This window comes from Xylaria bambusicola (genome assembly GCF_022495145.1).
Source record: "Xylaria bambusicola strain CBS 139988 unplaced genomic scaffold F5B22scaffold_21, whole genome shotgun sequence".
In the NCBI taxonomy this organism is placed as follows: Eukaryota; Fungi; Ascomycota; class Sordariomycetes; order Xylariales; family Xylariaceae; genus Xylaria; species Xylaria bambusicola.
Window position 1 is genome coordinate 508,973 of NW_025953574.1, and position 12,709 is coordinate 521,681.

Consider the following 12,709-nt stretch of genomic DNA (forward strand, 5'->3'; position numbering starts at 1 on the left):
AAACACTCAATGCGTTACACTATCCTACTTAGAAAAGGGCCTATCTTTTTGGTGAAGGTTAATAAAAGTGATAGTGTACCTGCTGCGCATGGACGTAAGGCGCGCTTTGTGAGAATGATTACTGCCGTATATCATTCGGCCGCGACAACTCCCTGGGCTAACAAGACCGGAACATAATAATGACGTGGCTCCAGATATCTGCTTACGGACGTTGAAGGTTTCATAGTGATAGGATTGGCTCTACGGAATAGGCTACTGGTGTAACGGTACCTACTTGTTAATGTAAAATGCGGCAGAACTTTGTAATGACAAGCTGGGGGCGGATAAGAGAGCTCATACAGTCTCTGGCTGGCACAATGTTCAGTGATACCATATGAATAGTTACGCGATAGTAAGCGCGTAACCAAGTCATAGTTGAGGTATCATCAACATATAACTAGCCGGTACTAGAAGTATCATGCATATTTTAGATGTCCATCACTGAATAGAACCCAAGCTAGCTGTCAGCTGCGGGAGGTAAAGGTGGCTCAGAACCATGTGCCCAAACGTCAAAGCCTTCGTGTATAACTTATCACTTAACACTATGATGGCCCAGCAACCGACACGAACCCGAATTTGGCAGCCGAATTGAAGATCCTGACGCCATTCGCTCCAGTCGTGAACGAATTATCACTAAACGTGATCCTGGCCTTGTCCATATCATTCACATACACCTTAATCTCACTCCCTATAGCCATTACTCTCACATGATATTCCTCTCCCGTTACCATATCCATCTTTGTCTGAGCCAAGTCGGTGAAAACCCCGAGATCCGCCTTGCCCAGTGTTATCACCCCAGTTGGGGAAATGGCCGCCTTATATCCCTTATACTTGTGCGTTTCGGCCGAGAGCTCTGTCACACGGAATAGTAGCCCGGGGTGACCATTTCCACTGACTGTTGCAATGGTAGCATCGAATATGAGATCCGAGAAATTCGTGTCTAGCATTGCCATTCCGCTGCCTGCGTTCTGCACAGTAAGGCGCTGCTCTTCGACGGACCACTGCCCACCATACGTAGTCCAGTCAAGCATCCTACCGTCTGCAAAGTTATCTTTTACAAGCATACGTACGGGTTGGATGGTGTTGTCTTCGTTGAAGTATATGCGGTCGTACGCAATGATACAGTGATCTTTGTCGGTCTCGCTGAGTGGTTGACGATGGTAGAGTACATACCATATATCCGTGTTAGGGACGTGAATCATGCTACTACGTCCAACCCTCTTAGTGACGGCGCTATCCGGCTCCAGAATCTTCGCTACTGGATTGAAAGGGCCTAGAGGGCTATCCCCCATCGCGTACGAGATGGAGTAGTCAGGATTATCGGGATGATGTTCAGACCACATAAAGTAGTATACACCGTTCCGCTTGAGAATCCTCGACCCCCCAATATAGCCCTTTGGTGTAATCTCCTTGAACTTAGTGTTGTCCTTAGAAGACTTTACTGATATCATGTCTTTGTTGAGGATGGCTACATTGGCATGTTCCTGACCACCATAGTAGATGTAGGCCTGGCCATCGGAATCGTCGATCAAGACATCAGGGTCAGTCGGCCGAGCCCCATTGTGATTCTCGCTAATGAGTGGCTTGCCAATTGCGTCGACATAGGGGCCTTCTGGTGTATCTGCCACTGCCACTCCGATGCCGCCCCCTATATCGGTATCATCTCCCTGGGTATCTATGGTGCTGAAGTAGATATAGTATTTTCCATTCTGCGAGATTGGAGTCGGGGATCGGATACCCTTTTTGACCCAGTTCGCGGTTGTGAGCACATTGGGATGTTTATCCCAGTGTATCAAATCTGAAGTTGAAAATGCATCAACGCATGTTTGTGCTTTGGCAGTGCCTGTCCGCACCGCGTAAACCCAGAATAGTCCGTCGTAAGCCGCCGACCCGGGGTCTGCATACCAGCCTTCTACGAAAGGATTCCCTGATTCTGAAGTAGTGTAATCTAGGAATCCTTCAGGTAAGAGTCTGGCAACTTTCGACTTTCCTAGACCCATATTGAGATATTAGTACACAATGGACATGAGGTTGATTATAACATAGAGGAGAGGCTCATGAAATTCGAAGAGTTTGAGGGTGTACGAAAGTGGGGGATAAAGATTGGTATTTATCAGCGTTACGACCCTGAACCAAACTTCGGAGGCGGGGGTTTCACAATGAGCAACGTGTGTTTCTGGCTAAATACCAAAGCGCCTAATTTCTTCACGTACCGCAAACGAAATAGGTAAGTGTTGCAATTCCTGGCTTGCATGGAAGCTGAGTTGGGGTTCAAAAATATGAGTATCTTACATAATTGATATTATCGTGCATAGCGCGAGAAAGAATGGAACATCTAGGGTTTTATTCGCGACCGAAACCTTATGTAGCTAGGTGTCGGAAGTATGAAAATTAGGGCCACAGCTGGTGAAAATTCAAATGAAGGTCGCAAATCAAGTCGCCAGCTAACCTACGTTGGTGAATGCTCACTTGCTGTGACCGGCTTGTGTGAACAGAAAAAGTGACGAATCCAATTGCCTGCTGATCGTGGTTGGCTTATCTAAGTCCTTCCAACTGAAGATGCGATTAAGGCATCAACAACATGATAGAACGCGTATGCATCACAGCAATGAGGATACACTGAGATGAAAAACAGCTTAGTTACTTCATCAATCAGATTTACGATTCTCTATGAATTTCCCGGTAAGCTCTCCCCTCAGCAGTCAACGTACAGCCACGGCGTGGGCATAAAGAGGCTTAAAGGCGCTGCTTGAGGTCAACAAAGCTCATAGCTGACTCATCGTCCCGGCGCCACATCCATCATCCGCCCCGTCTTATCCGATCGCTCGCTCGCTAGAGCCGCTATGGTTCCGTTCTGTCATCGGCCCTTTTACCGACATCTTGGTCCGACTAGTCCCACCGATCTACCTTCGGCAATATCAGGTCTCTTTTAAACCGGTTTTGCAAACGCGTAGACCAAGCCGCTAGTTTTCACCGGTCTGTTCTGCTGAACTTGTCGTGTCGAAAGGGCGGAACTAGGGCTTTCTACTAGCGGACCCGTAGTGCTCCGCGTTCTCCATGTTGAATGGGGTCAAAGGAAGGAACTCGTCAAGCGTGGGACTGCCTTTAAACTTTCGGTAGGACTAATGACTATTCGTGTGAGCTGAGTGTGGTCTTACATAAAATGACTACGTGTGTTCAGCCGTTTCCCATGCGTCGGCCCTACTACGCATGTGCTTCAAAGGGTGCCCTAACAATTCGATTTCCTGTGCATTGGAGTGTCTGCTTTCCAATATCTTGGGGGCCTGAGTATTCCAGACTTATACTTTATAATATAACATAATTTAAGGCCCGTTCTTAAAACTTCAAGCATCCATAGGTAAGTCACATAGTCAATTAAATAACTCTCTATCATTTAGTCTATATTTGCACCACATTACATGTGCCACTACGAAGATGGTAGCCGAGCACCTACAAAGTCGACCAGGTCGAAAAAGCTTTTCTTGAAAAACCTCTGCTGCGTCGTTGAGTTCAATACCTGCATTCCAAATTGAGATGCAGCATCCCCAAATTCCCAATTATCAAGCCATGACCACGCGAGAGCCCCCATTACATGAACGCCGTCTTCATGAATGGAATTGAGGATTTCTGACATGAAGGCAAGGTAGTAGGTGCTACGTGGGCTGTCGAACAACTGATCCGGGAGCTCCTTTTCCGCTTCATTGAATACCGGGAATCCGAATTCGCCTATCACACAGTTAGCTTCCGCGTCTTATATATTTATCATTTGGAGTAATTATGTCTTCCTATGTAGCTTCGTCAAACTTACCTATCAACACTGGTTTTCGGAAGGTATTCCAAAGGTAGCTGAGATACTCCCGTAGATATGTCGGTGTGATATATACGTAACTCTGCGAACGATAACCGATGCTCCAGCCGTATACGTTTCTCGTCTCTTCCACGGCGCAGACGGGCCACAAAGGTGCCGAGGAATTGCTTGCGCAAGCGTCTATCCCCCCAGCCGGCTGCGACACGACCGTTGCAGTGTAAGGATCAATGCCAAAGAAGTCGGATGTGTTACCAATATAGCGCAGCTCCTCGTCACTGAGAGGCTTGGCACCAGGGAGAGTATTCAAGACAGAATCTGGGTACTGCTTTCCAAGGAAGATAGGATCAGCGAAAAGACCCAGGTAGATTTCCTGAAACCGGTTGGCGGCTTCTACATCGCTAGCGTTCTTAGGATCGCGAGGAACACCGAAGTTATCGTTAAACTTGATGCCCATCTTCCCTGTGGCTCCTAAAGTATCTTTGTAGAAGTGATACACTTGGGCGTGGGCATGTACGACATGGTCCGCCCCGGCAAAATTGAACGAGTAGAGCCATGGCTCATTGAAGGTAACCCAAATCGGCACACGGTCAGAGTAGTGTGTGAGGACGATTTTGGCGTAGTTGACGAAGGCGTCTACAAAGGTCTCGTTCTGATAGCCTCCGTTCTTGGAACCGAAGTCTGGCGTGGCAGTGAAGTTGTCGCTTGACACAAATGTCCATGGACTGTCGAAGTGAAACAGCGTCACTATTGGCAGCATGCCGGCATCGAGGACCTCATTGATCAGATCGTCATAATGATCAACGGCTTGCTGATTAACAGGCGTACCAGGTAATGTGAAAGGTAATATGCGTGCCCAGGGAATCGAGAAACTATAGTATTTGACACCCATGGCAGCCAGGCGCCGAATATCTTGCTTGTATAAGAAGTAGTTCTCAGCCGTCACGTAGTCTTTGGGCTGAGAAGGCCCAACTAACTTCTCCATTACAGTAGGGCCGCGTCCTAAGAACCGTTAGCTACAATACATGTAGACACAGGCGAGAAACCAACCTTCAAGGGCTACTGCGCCCTCTATCTGGGCAGCACTTCCGGCGACGCCGAACACAAAGTCTTTGGGGAAGAACTTGCTGCAATCTGTCGGTCCAAAATAGTCACTTGGCGGCAGAACAAGTTCGCTACTGGGAATGGGCGTGGGGCTGACTGTCGTGGAATAAAGTCCAATTGTTGTGTAGTTCTCCAACTTGACATTTTGCCAGAGGGAAGACCAAGCGGCCTGTCCATAGGGGTCATTTTTGTCTGTAGCATTAATCGCAATATTCCCAGGTAGGTAATTGCCCCATGTCGTGGTCGCTGGTGGCGTTGCAAGGCACTTCACCGCTTCAGAGTATCCAGGTGCGTATGTTTGATGAGTTGTTGTTGGGGTCGGTACTGGAGTCGGATACCTAAGATTTGTTAGCTGATTGGCATCAATTATGCTAGTGAGTCGCCTACCGAACAGTATCATTCAGGGTAAAAGAGAAGGGTTGAAAGTAGTATGAGGGCGAGACGGCCGATGGCGTACAGGTGTGTCCTGTGGTAGTGATGAACACTTGCTGTGCCTGTACAGCCACCAACAGACTGCTAGCCAACGTAAATCTCATTTTGATGTAGACCTCAACGACAATACATAAGAGCAACTTGAAAAGACACACTAAGGTTAGGGGTTATGTAAGATGAGATGTCGATAGGTTGATTCGAGGTCGGTGCGCAAAGCTCTCAAGTCACCTTTGTGAGCTGCCCTTTGTTGTATACTTCATGAGATGTCTACCTCTACCAAGAATCTGGCCCGTCATGATGCCAGCAGCTCGCTTTTTATGTTGCTGACAGAATCCCGAAGCTGCCACGCCATCCTGCCGGCTCTGAAAGCCCCGAAGTCATCGGTTCGTGCAATAGATAAACGGATCCGTAGGTGGCCCCTCATGGTAAGGATCGACCCGTTGAGGCTTGTTTACCTCCACACGATGTTCCCCGCAACCCCAGGCGCCGATCAGATTCACTCACAAATGGTGATCTACGGTGGTTTGGATTCCGCGCTTATGATCTTCAGGGCGGAATTGCAGTATGCACTGTAGAAACTACTTAGACTAGCCGTGAAGTTGTTGAAGCTATCGTGATCGAACGTGGAGATTGCACGTGATCGTCTCTTTCTGTTTCAGCGCCAAAACTTGGCCAAAATGACACGCCACGCGACCTACCACCTACACAGATAGACAGACACCTTGGCCCAATCCATTAATCATTGGTACTGAAAATATGACGGATCATGTTATAAATCAGTTATTAATTTTTCTACTAACAGAAAAGGACAATTAGAAGCTATTGTTCAAACCCAGCTCTTAACTTTAACACCATTCTGCGGAATGTTCCGCGACCTCCTCACCCCGCCACCCCGCATGAGCCGCGACGCCTTCGAAGAGACATCGCGTCATCATGGCGAGATTTCAGCCTCCACATTAAAACAGTTCGTCTTCCCTGACGAGAACGCGTCGATTCAGATGCTCCGGAGATGACGAGATTATCCCGGCTAGATGTAAAGTAAGCTCCAAATCTCCGAGGAGTGCCTTTAGCACATGCGACACGCCCTCTTCACCGCCTAACGCAAGCCCGTAGATATATGGCCGTCCGATCAAGCAGCTCTTCGCGCCCAGTGCGAGCGCCTTGGCGATGTCGGCACCGCAACGAATGCCGGAGTCAAACAACACATCAATCTTGTCTCCGACGGCATCCACAATGCGCGGCAGAACACCGAGACTGCTACACCCGCCATCTGATTGTCGCCCGCCGTGATTGCTTACCACGATCCCCTGAACGCCGATTTCGACGCATTTCTTAGCGTCTTCGACTGATTGGATTCCCTTTAGGACGATAGGCCCTTTCCAGTGCTGCTGGAGAAACTTGATGTCGTCGAACGAGTGACTATGACCCGGGAAGACGGTCTTAGTCCACTCGGCTACTGCCGCACTCATGTCCTCTTCGACTGATTTACCGTGCTTCGTTTTGAAGTGCTCACGAAATACAGGGTCCGTCAAGCCTATAGCGACTCCGACTTGATCGGATCTCAAGAACGGATTATACCTTATGATGCAGTGAGCTTGAAAGGTCCCAAAACCAAGGGATGATGCATACTGACCCGTTGTCCATATCACTTGGTCTCCAACCAAGTATGTAAGTATCCAAAGTCACGAATAAAGCTGAGAAGCCGGCCTTCTGGGCGCGGTTCAGCATAGATATCGTGATGTCGTTTTTCTCGTTTGGCGGCCAGTAAAGCTGAAACCAGCGCACCCCATCTCCATTCGCCTTTGCGACGTCCTCGATAGGCGTGCTACTAGCCGTGCTCATGATGTAAGGAACATTTTGTTTCGCAGCCGCGGCGGCAGCCGCCATCTCACCATCTGGGTTGAAGATTCTCTGCACGCCGACAGGTGCGCACGCGATAGGGCAGGATAATTCACGGCCCAAAACCTTAGTCGAGAGTTCAGGAAACCTTTCGGTCTTCACGAGACGTCTTGGGATAATCGACCATTTCTCAAACGCTGCCCTGTTCTTATTCGCGGTCTCGCCCGTCCCTGCCGAACCGACCACATAGCCTTTGCTATCCGCCGACATCCGCTCTTCAGCGAGCCTCTCCCACTCAAGAGGCTTAAATGTAAAAGGCGGCCGTTGATAGCTGAGGCCCTTCTGATAGATTGACGATTCATATTCGATTGGATTCAGCCCGCTGCGCTTGCCGGCGTGGTAGTGGTACTCCATCTCGCTCATTTTCCAATGCGATAGTTTGCGTCTCTCTTGATGAAGCTGAAACTATTTCATGTCGTTCTAACATTTTGAGGTTATTATATATATGGAGACGACGCATCCGAGGGGTTTATGTCATACACGCAGCTACTGAGGTCATATTTGATTAGGTGCGCAATTTCATGATGTCATGCTGATAGTTCAATGTATGAGGAACCTAAATAACGCATTCCAAAACATCTATCGCTACGTAATAGAGGTCGGCTTGCTACGAGATATTAATTTCTAGTACTGCTTTGAAGTTGTTTTAGCATTGCGTTTGTCACCTTGTGAGAAACCGTTCTAGCAACTTGAAATATTTAGCATGCAGTATCCGATGACAATTCCAGAAAAATATCAGTAGTATGAAAGTCAGGATACGTAATACTTAGAATATGTTCACCAGAGCCAACTCGCATGCTCAGGCACTCGGTTCTCCTGTCTTTTAGGCCCTTTCCCTGAAGCCGTTGTTCTGTAGTGTTAAGTTGGGCCCTATGCTGATATGGTCTGATTGATAGTCATTCATGCCATGTTCCAGGCAACTCACAGCCAACCCATCCGAGCTTTCGACGGTTCATATAGACTCTAGTAGTAATGAAATCAATCGCCCACAAGATTTTTGACCGTGATGACTCCTATCAAGGCCGGTGCTATTTAGACGGAATTGATAAAGTTACCACTACACCCCTCGGGAGGTGGTGCAGCAAGTATTTACAAAACTCCATGATTGATTGTATCCATTGTTCAATGAGAAATAACGCAGTGAAAACAAATCCAGAAAGCACTGTGTAGATGAGACCTAGTCTTATAAGACGAGATTGATTCCTTCAGGATCAGTCGTGGGATGCGCGACTCGAGAGGTAGACAAGGAGAGCGGCAAGTTGGAATGGCTGGTTGAGTGCTCTGTATGGGGCCCAGTCGGAGGCGCCCCCGAGCATAGAGAAAACTGAGTGTGTATGCATTGATTGCCAAACAAAGGATGGTAATCCAGCCTAAGAATTGTGTGAGAGGTATATGGCGTTTTCAAATGAATACAGAACGGTTAGAAGATACTTGCAATGCCAGATCACCAAGTACTCTCCGGGGTTATGATTATGTCATTCACATCTAAATAACCTGTGACACAAATTAGACTCGATAGATGTTATACGCCACGCGTCATTGAGAAACGGAAGCCCAAGCGACAGCAATTTTGCTGGTAACACATTACTCGAGTTGATGAGGCGCAGGTCATATCATTCAGCATTTATGTTACGTCCTGAACGCGCTGATCGATTACCTCATACGTGTCACACGTACGCTATTCGTGTGCCTGAGTGTTCCGGATCCTATCTACCTAGGTAGGTAAATTGTGTTCAAACGTTTAAAAACATTTTGCCGTCGGGAGTTATTATCGAATTGCGTTGACCATTAAGCCGAGTAGCCATTGTCAATCCCTGGAACCCACGTGATGCATAACAGCTCTTTGGCATATCTAAACACAAGGAGCCTTAAACTTCCAGCATCCATTGAGACCACCGATGCTATCTTATAACGTCGCTATGTATTAGGCTTTATGGGAAGACATCCGGAAGTCCGCATTGTCCTAAGGTTTGTCCAGGGCACCATGATGTAGGCCCGGTCCCAGGGATCTCATCAAGCTCTACAGAAATGTTCATTAGTGAGACAAACTACTGATTGAAGTGCAGGAACAAGGCAAGAGACGTCGAGGCTCTTACTACGTGACTATATTTGCACAACTCGTGGGAAAGCATTCAAAATTAGAGAGTGAACCTACCTGTAGTGAATAACCCATAACCTCTGGAGTCAACGACTGCGACGAAGGGGAAGTTATTGATGGCGACTTTGTTACCGAAGACTTCGAAGTAGCTCGCCATCGTTCCTGTCTTAGTATTGACACCCGCTGTCCCGGAATTCCATCCGACGACTTGGTTAGGCTGGCCATAGTTGATATACTTGGATGATAGTTAGTCACTCCCAACCTTGGTGCAGGGGATAGTTATGAATGATTCTTCGTCTGAGAACGTTCCTACTTACTGTCACTAGGTTGCCGTCCCCCTGCAGTATCAGACGACAGTTACATGGGTTTGAGCATGGTAGACTAGGATCGGAAAAACCAGTCTTGAACGAGATGCCACCGCTAAAGTGCAGCACCAGGTCTCCGTCGGACTGGAACTCGAGGTGGCTGCCGCTAGACAGCGCTGCAACAGTCCCAGCACATGTGCTCCAGCCGAGACTGAACTGAGCAATGTCACCGTTCACGCCGTCTCTACGTCGCAACACACCTGCATTGACGGTGGATGCGCTAAAGGTGAGAATGGTAACTAGGAAAGATAGGAGGGCCATGTTGGTATCTGAGAATAATCGCGAAGGCGTGGGAAATACTTGAGTAAATATGTTATACTATTGGCAACAAGCTTCACATTTATAGAAATCACCAGCGTACTAGAGTTATAGTCGCGAACCCAAGGCGCTCTTTCACCGGACTCCGAAAGCACAGTAAGCTACTAATTCCTAAGCAGAGTACCCTCACTCGATCACGTATCGTGGAAGTCCTGCAGACTTAGGCTACACGAAATGACAGATAAATCAATGTCGCACAGTCACTGTCCTTTGTGATGCGTAAACCAATTTAACATGAGACAGCTTCTGGCCAATACTTCATCAATAATCACCAGTTGCCAAAAAAGGGGGTTTTAAGACATGCTCCTGTTTGGTGATTTAGAGGCTGCCTAATGTTGAACAAATTCAACACACTTAGTTTTGACCTAGTATGCGTTGCATAATTGACTGAATATTAGACCGTTCGCACATGTTAGTCGTGTAGATGCCGTTTACTCGAAGAGTGCTAACTGCCCGATTTCAAACAACAGAACTTATCTCGCTAATGCCGGACGGCACTACTTATAGGGCTGATTCATACGTCATTGGAAGCTGCACTTGGACAGTGGGTTATGTTATCAATCAAACCTGAGAAATGACGCTTTCGTCATGTGAAGTCTAACGGCATTTATTTATAGCTCCGTCTCAGTGTGACGAGAATGGATAAAGTTAGCGAATGCTTGGGGAAGGATCGGGTCTAAGTAGCATTTTAGCTGCGGCTGAAGCATGACAACCTGCTTGTACAGGAGCTCGCTCTAGTACCTACACCGATTGTGGGGTCTCCGGTGTAGGACTAGTTATTTGTTAATTAAATCATGGTTATACGTTAGTTGTTATATTATTCTACCCTCGTTATCATCTAATTATTCCGTGGTTATATAGTGATTAGATAGTAATTAGGTCTTAATTACTCCGTATAGCATAGTTAGTAGAAACATTGTTGCTAAAGTCTTGTTTTTGTTTTGGGCTAACATCGAAGCAACTGGAATAGGGCTATAATCACCTGAAAGCTATGAGAAGCTCAGTGCTGATAATGACTCAATTTGGTGATAGGTTCGATAGTTTGATCCGCCGTCTTTATATAAAATGAAGTACGACTAGCAAGTAATGTGAAGCGCTTGCTACTTAACCTGGAAAAGCGAATTCTGTCCTGTCGGGTCCCTCTCCTACACCATACCCAACACCTTAGTCCTAATGATTGGGTCATCAAAAGGACTTAGAAGGGTGAAGAAGAGATGAAAGGGGCTGAAATAGCTGTATGTTATTCAGAGCTGCGTCTAGCTAATATGATATAATAGGGGACGTTGAATGTAGGCTTATGGAGCTTCTTGCGGTATAACATTAACATCATACATCATAATACCGTTCAGTTACTCAAGCTGTGATTCAGTAACTCGACGACGGCATTGTAGGCCTCGATCCTAGCTGCCACGTTACGCTTGGTCTTATCAAACCCATGACCACACTCGCGCATTCTCCTCAGTTCAATTCGACTATTAGAGAAACGTGCCTCTTCTTCGGCCTTTTTCGCAAATTGTTCAGCCTCCAATGCCGACACGTCATATTCTGCAGTGAAGATGAGGACATTTCTCGGGAGATTTATTTTCTTAGCATAAAGGGGTGAGATGCGTGGGTCTCTTGGGTCCATACCCCCAAAATAGCCTTCACGGAATAGCCGCGTCCAAAAGAGCGGTGCGCGCCCCTTGTCCGGGCCTTTGACTGGAGCTCTCCGCTCGCCTGGATCGTTCGCCATGCTGACTGACGGGTAGAATGCGACGACGTTACGGAAAGTATGGGCTGGAAACAGCATCGGTGCGACCAGCGCGAGTGTGCCTCCAGATGAGAAGCCGGAGATGGAGATGTGGGCGGCGTCATACTTGCCGGGGTACGATAGGACATAGCGCACTACATCTTCGACATCATGAATGGCAGCAGGAAAGGGGTTTTCGGGGCCGAGCCGATACTCCAGGTCCAAAACAACATGTCCAGTGCGCCGAGAAATCTCGCGACAGAAGAGATCATCGGCGCCAAAGGAAGGAAGTGCAAAACCGGAGCCACAGCAATTGATCAATACGTGTCGCGGCACGTAATCTATGACTTCAGTAGGCTCTACGGGAGATGAAGAGTATAAGTGCGCCCTTATGGTCCGTCCCACATCCCGCGAAGGGACGCGGAGCACTCTGTCGGGTTTCGGCTGCAAGCGGGGTGTTGCGAAACGAACAATTAATCGGATCAATCCAATGAGTATCCTGAGGCGGAGATAACGGAGAGCTGCAAGGAGGGATCTCATTTGACAGACTGAGCATCGGCGTCGGCAGGAGAGTGAGATGGGGTTTTAAGGTGAGGACGTTAATATTAGCTAAAGATCAGCGAAGCGAGTGATGATCAATATTCGTTAGCGGATAACGGCTATTACGACGTATGACTTCTGCGTAATACCCAAATGGTAGCGCGAAGGTCCCTTCGGCGATTCGAAGAAAACAATTCTCGCATTTTTGCTGAGTCATAATGTCGGACCTCCCCTGTATGCAGATATAGATTTTGGGGTTGTTGTCATGCAGGCATGCTGTGAGTTCATCACGGTCAATGATGCATGTGGCATAGTTTTCATCATCGCCTTTGTCCTTCTAATCAACCGATACGGCGCGAACGTGCAGTCTATAGCAAGAC

The 12,709-nt window shown here is 47.6% G+C and overlaps 5 protein-coding genes across 5 annotated transcripts; all 5 read right to left on the reverse strand.

The window, feature by feature from the left end:
- Positions 1-555: 555 nt before the first annotated feature.
- F5B22DRAFT_607429 (putative glycosyl hydrolase) lies at positions 556-2,103 on the reverse strand. Its single transcript, XM_047974997.1, has one exon. It carries the CDS (start codon positions 2,037-2,039, stop codon positions 582-584), a length of 1,458 nt encoding a protein of 485 aa, XP_047830767.1. The 5' UTR covers positions 2,040-2,103; the 3' UTR covers positions 556-581.
- Positions 2,104-3,398: 1,295 nt separating this feature from the next.
- On the reverse strand, positions 3,399-6,063 carry F5B22DRAFT_607430 (glycoside hydrolase). The gene is made up of 4 exons (XM_047974999.1): positions 5,336-6,063; positions 4,895-5,286; positions 3,848-4,846; positions 3,399-3,765 (listed from the first exon to the last, which is right to left on the reverse strand). The coding sequence occupies exons 1-4, from the start codon at positions 5,482-5,484 to the stop codon at positions 3,467-3,469; spliced, it is 1,839 nt and encodes a 612-aa protein (XP_047830768.1). The 5' UTR covers positions 5,485-6,063; the 3' UTR covers positions 3,399-3,466.
- A 273-nt stretch (positions 6,064-6,336) lies between these two features.
- F5B22DRAFT_636487 (putative FMN dependent dehydrogenase) lies at positions 6,337-7,633 on the reverse strand (the record flags this gene model as incomplete). Its single annotated transcript, XM_047977290.1, has 2 exons — positions 6,337-6,958; positions 7,014-7,633. 2 exons carry the CDS (start codon positions 7,631-7,633, stop codon positions 6,337-6,339), a joined length of 1,242 nt encoding a protein of 413 aa, XP_047830769.1.
- A 1,233-nt stretch (positions 7,634-8,866) lies between these two features.
- F5B22DRAFT_607433 (uncharacterized protein) lies at positions 8,867-10,031 on the reverse strand. Its single transcript, XM_047975000.1, has 3 exons — positions 9,695-10,031; positions 9,435-9,612; positions 8,867-9,299 (listed from the first exon to the last, which is right to left on the reverse strand). The coding sequence occupies exons 1-3, from the start codon at positions 10,001-10,003 to the stop codon at positions 9,211-9,213; spliced, it is 576 nt and encodes a 191-aa protein (XP_047830770.1). The 5' UTR covers positions 10,004-10,031; the 3' UTR covers positions 8,867-9,210.
- A 1,295-nt stretch (positions 10,032-11,326) lies between these two features.
- F5B22DRAFT_191455 (putative carboxylesterase) lies at positions 11,327-12,462 on the reverse strand. Its single transcript, XM_047969494.1, has one exon. It carries the CDS (start codon positions 12,327-12,329, stop codon positions 11,406-11,408), a length of 924 nt encoding a protein of 307 aa, XP_047830771.1. The 5' UTR covers positions 12,330-12,462; the 3' UTR covers positions 11,327-11,405.
- Between the last annotated feature and the right edge of the window lie 247 nt (positions 12,463-12,709).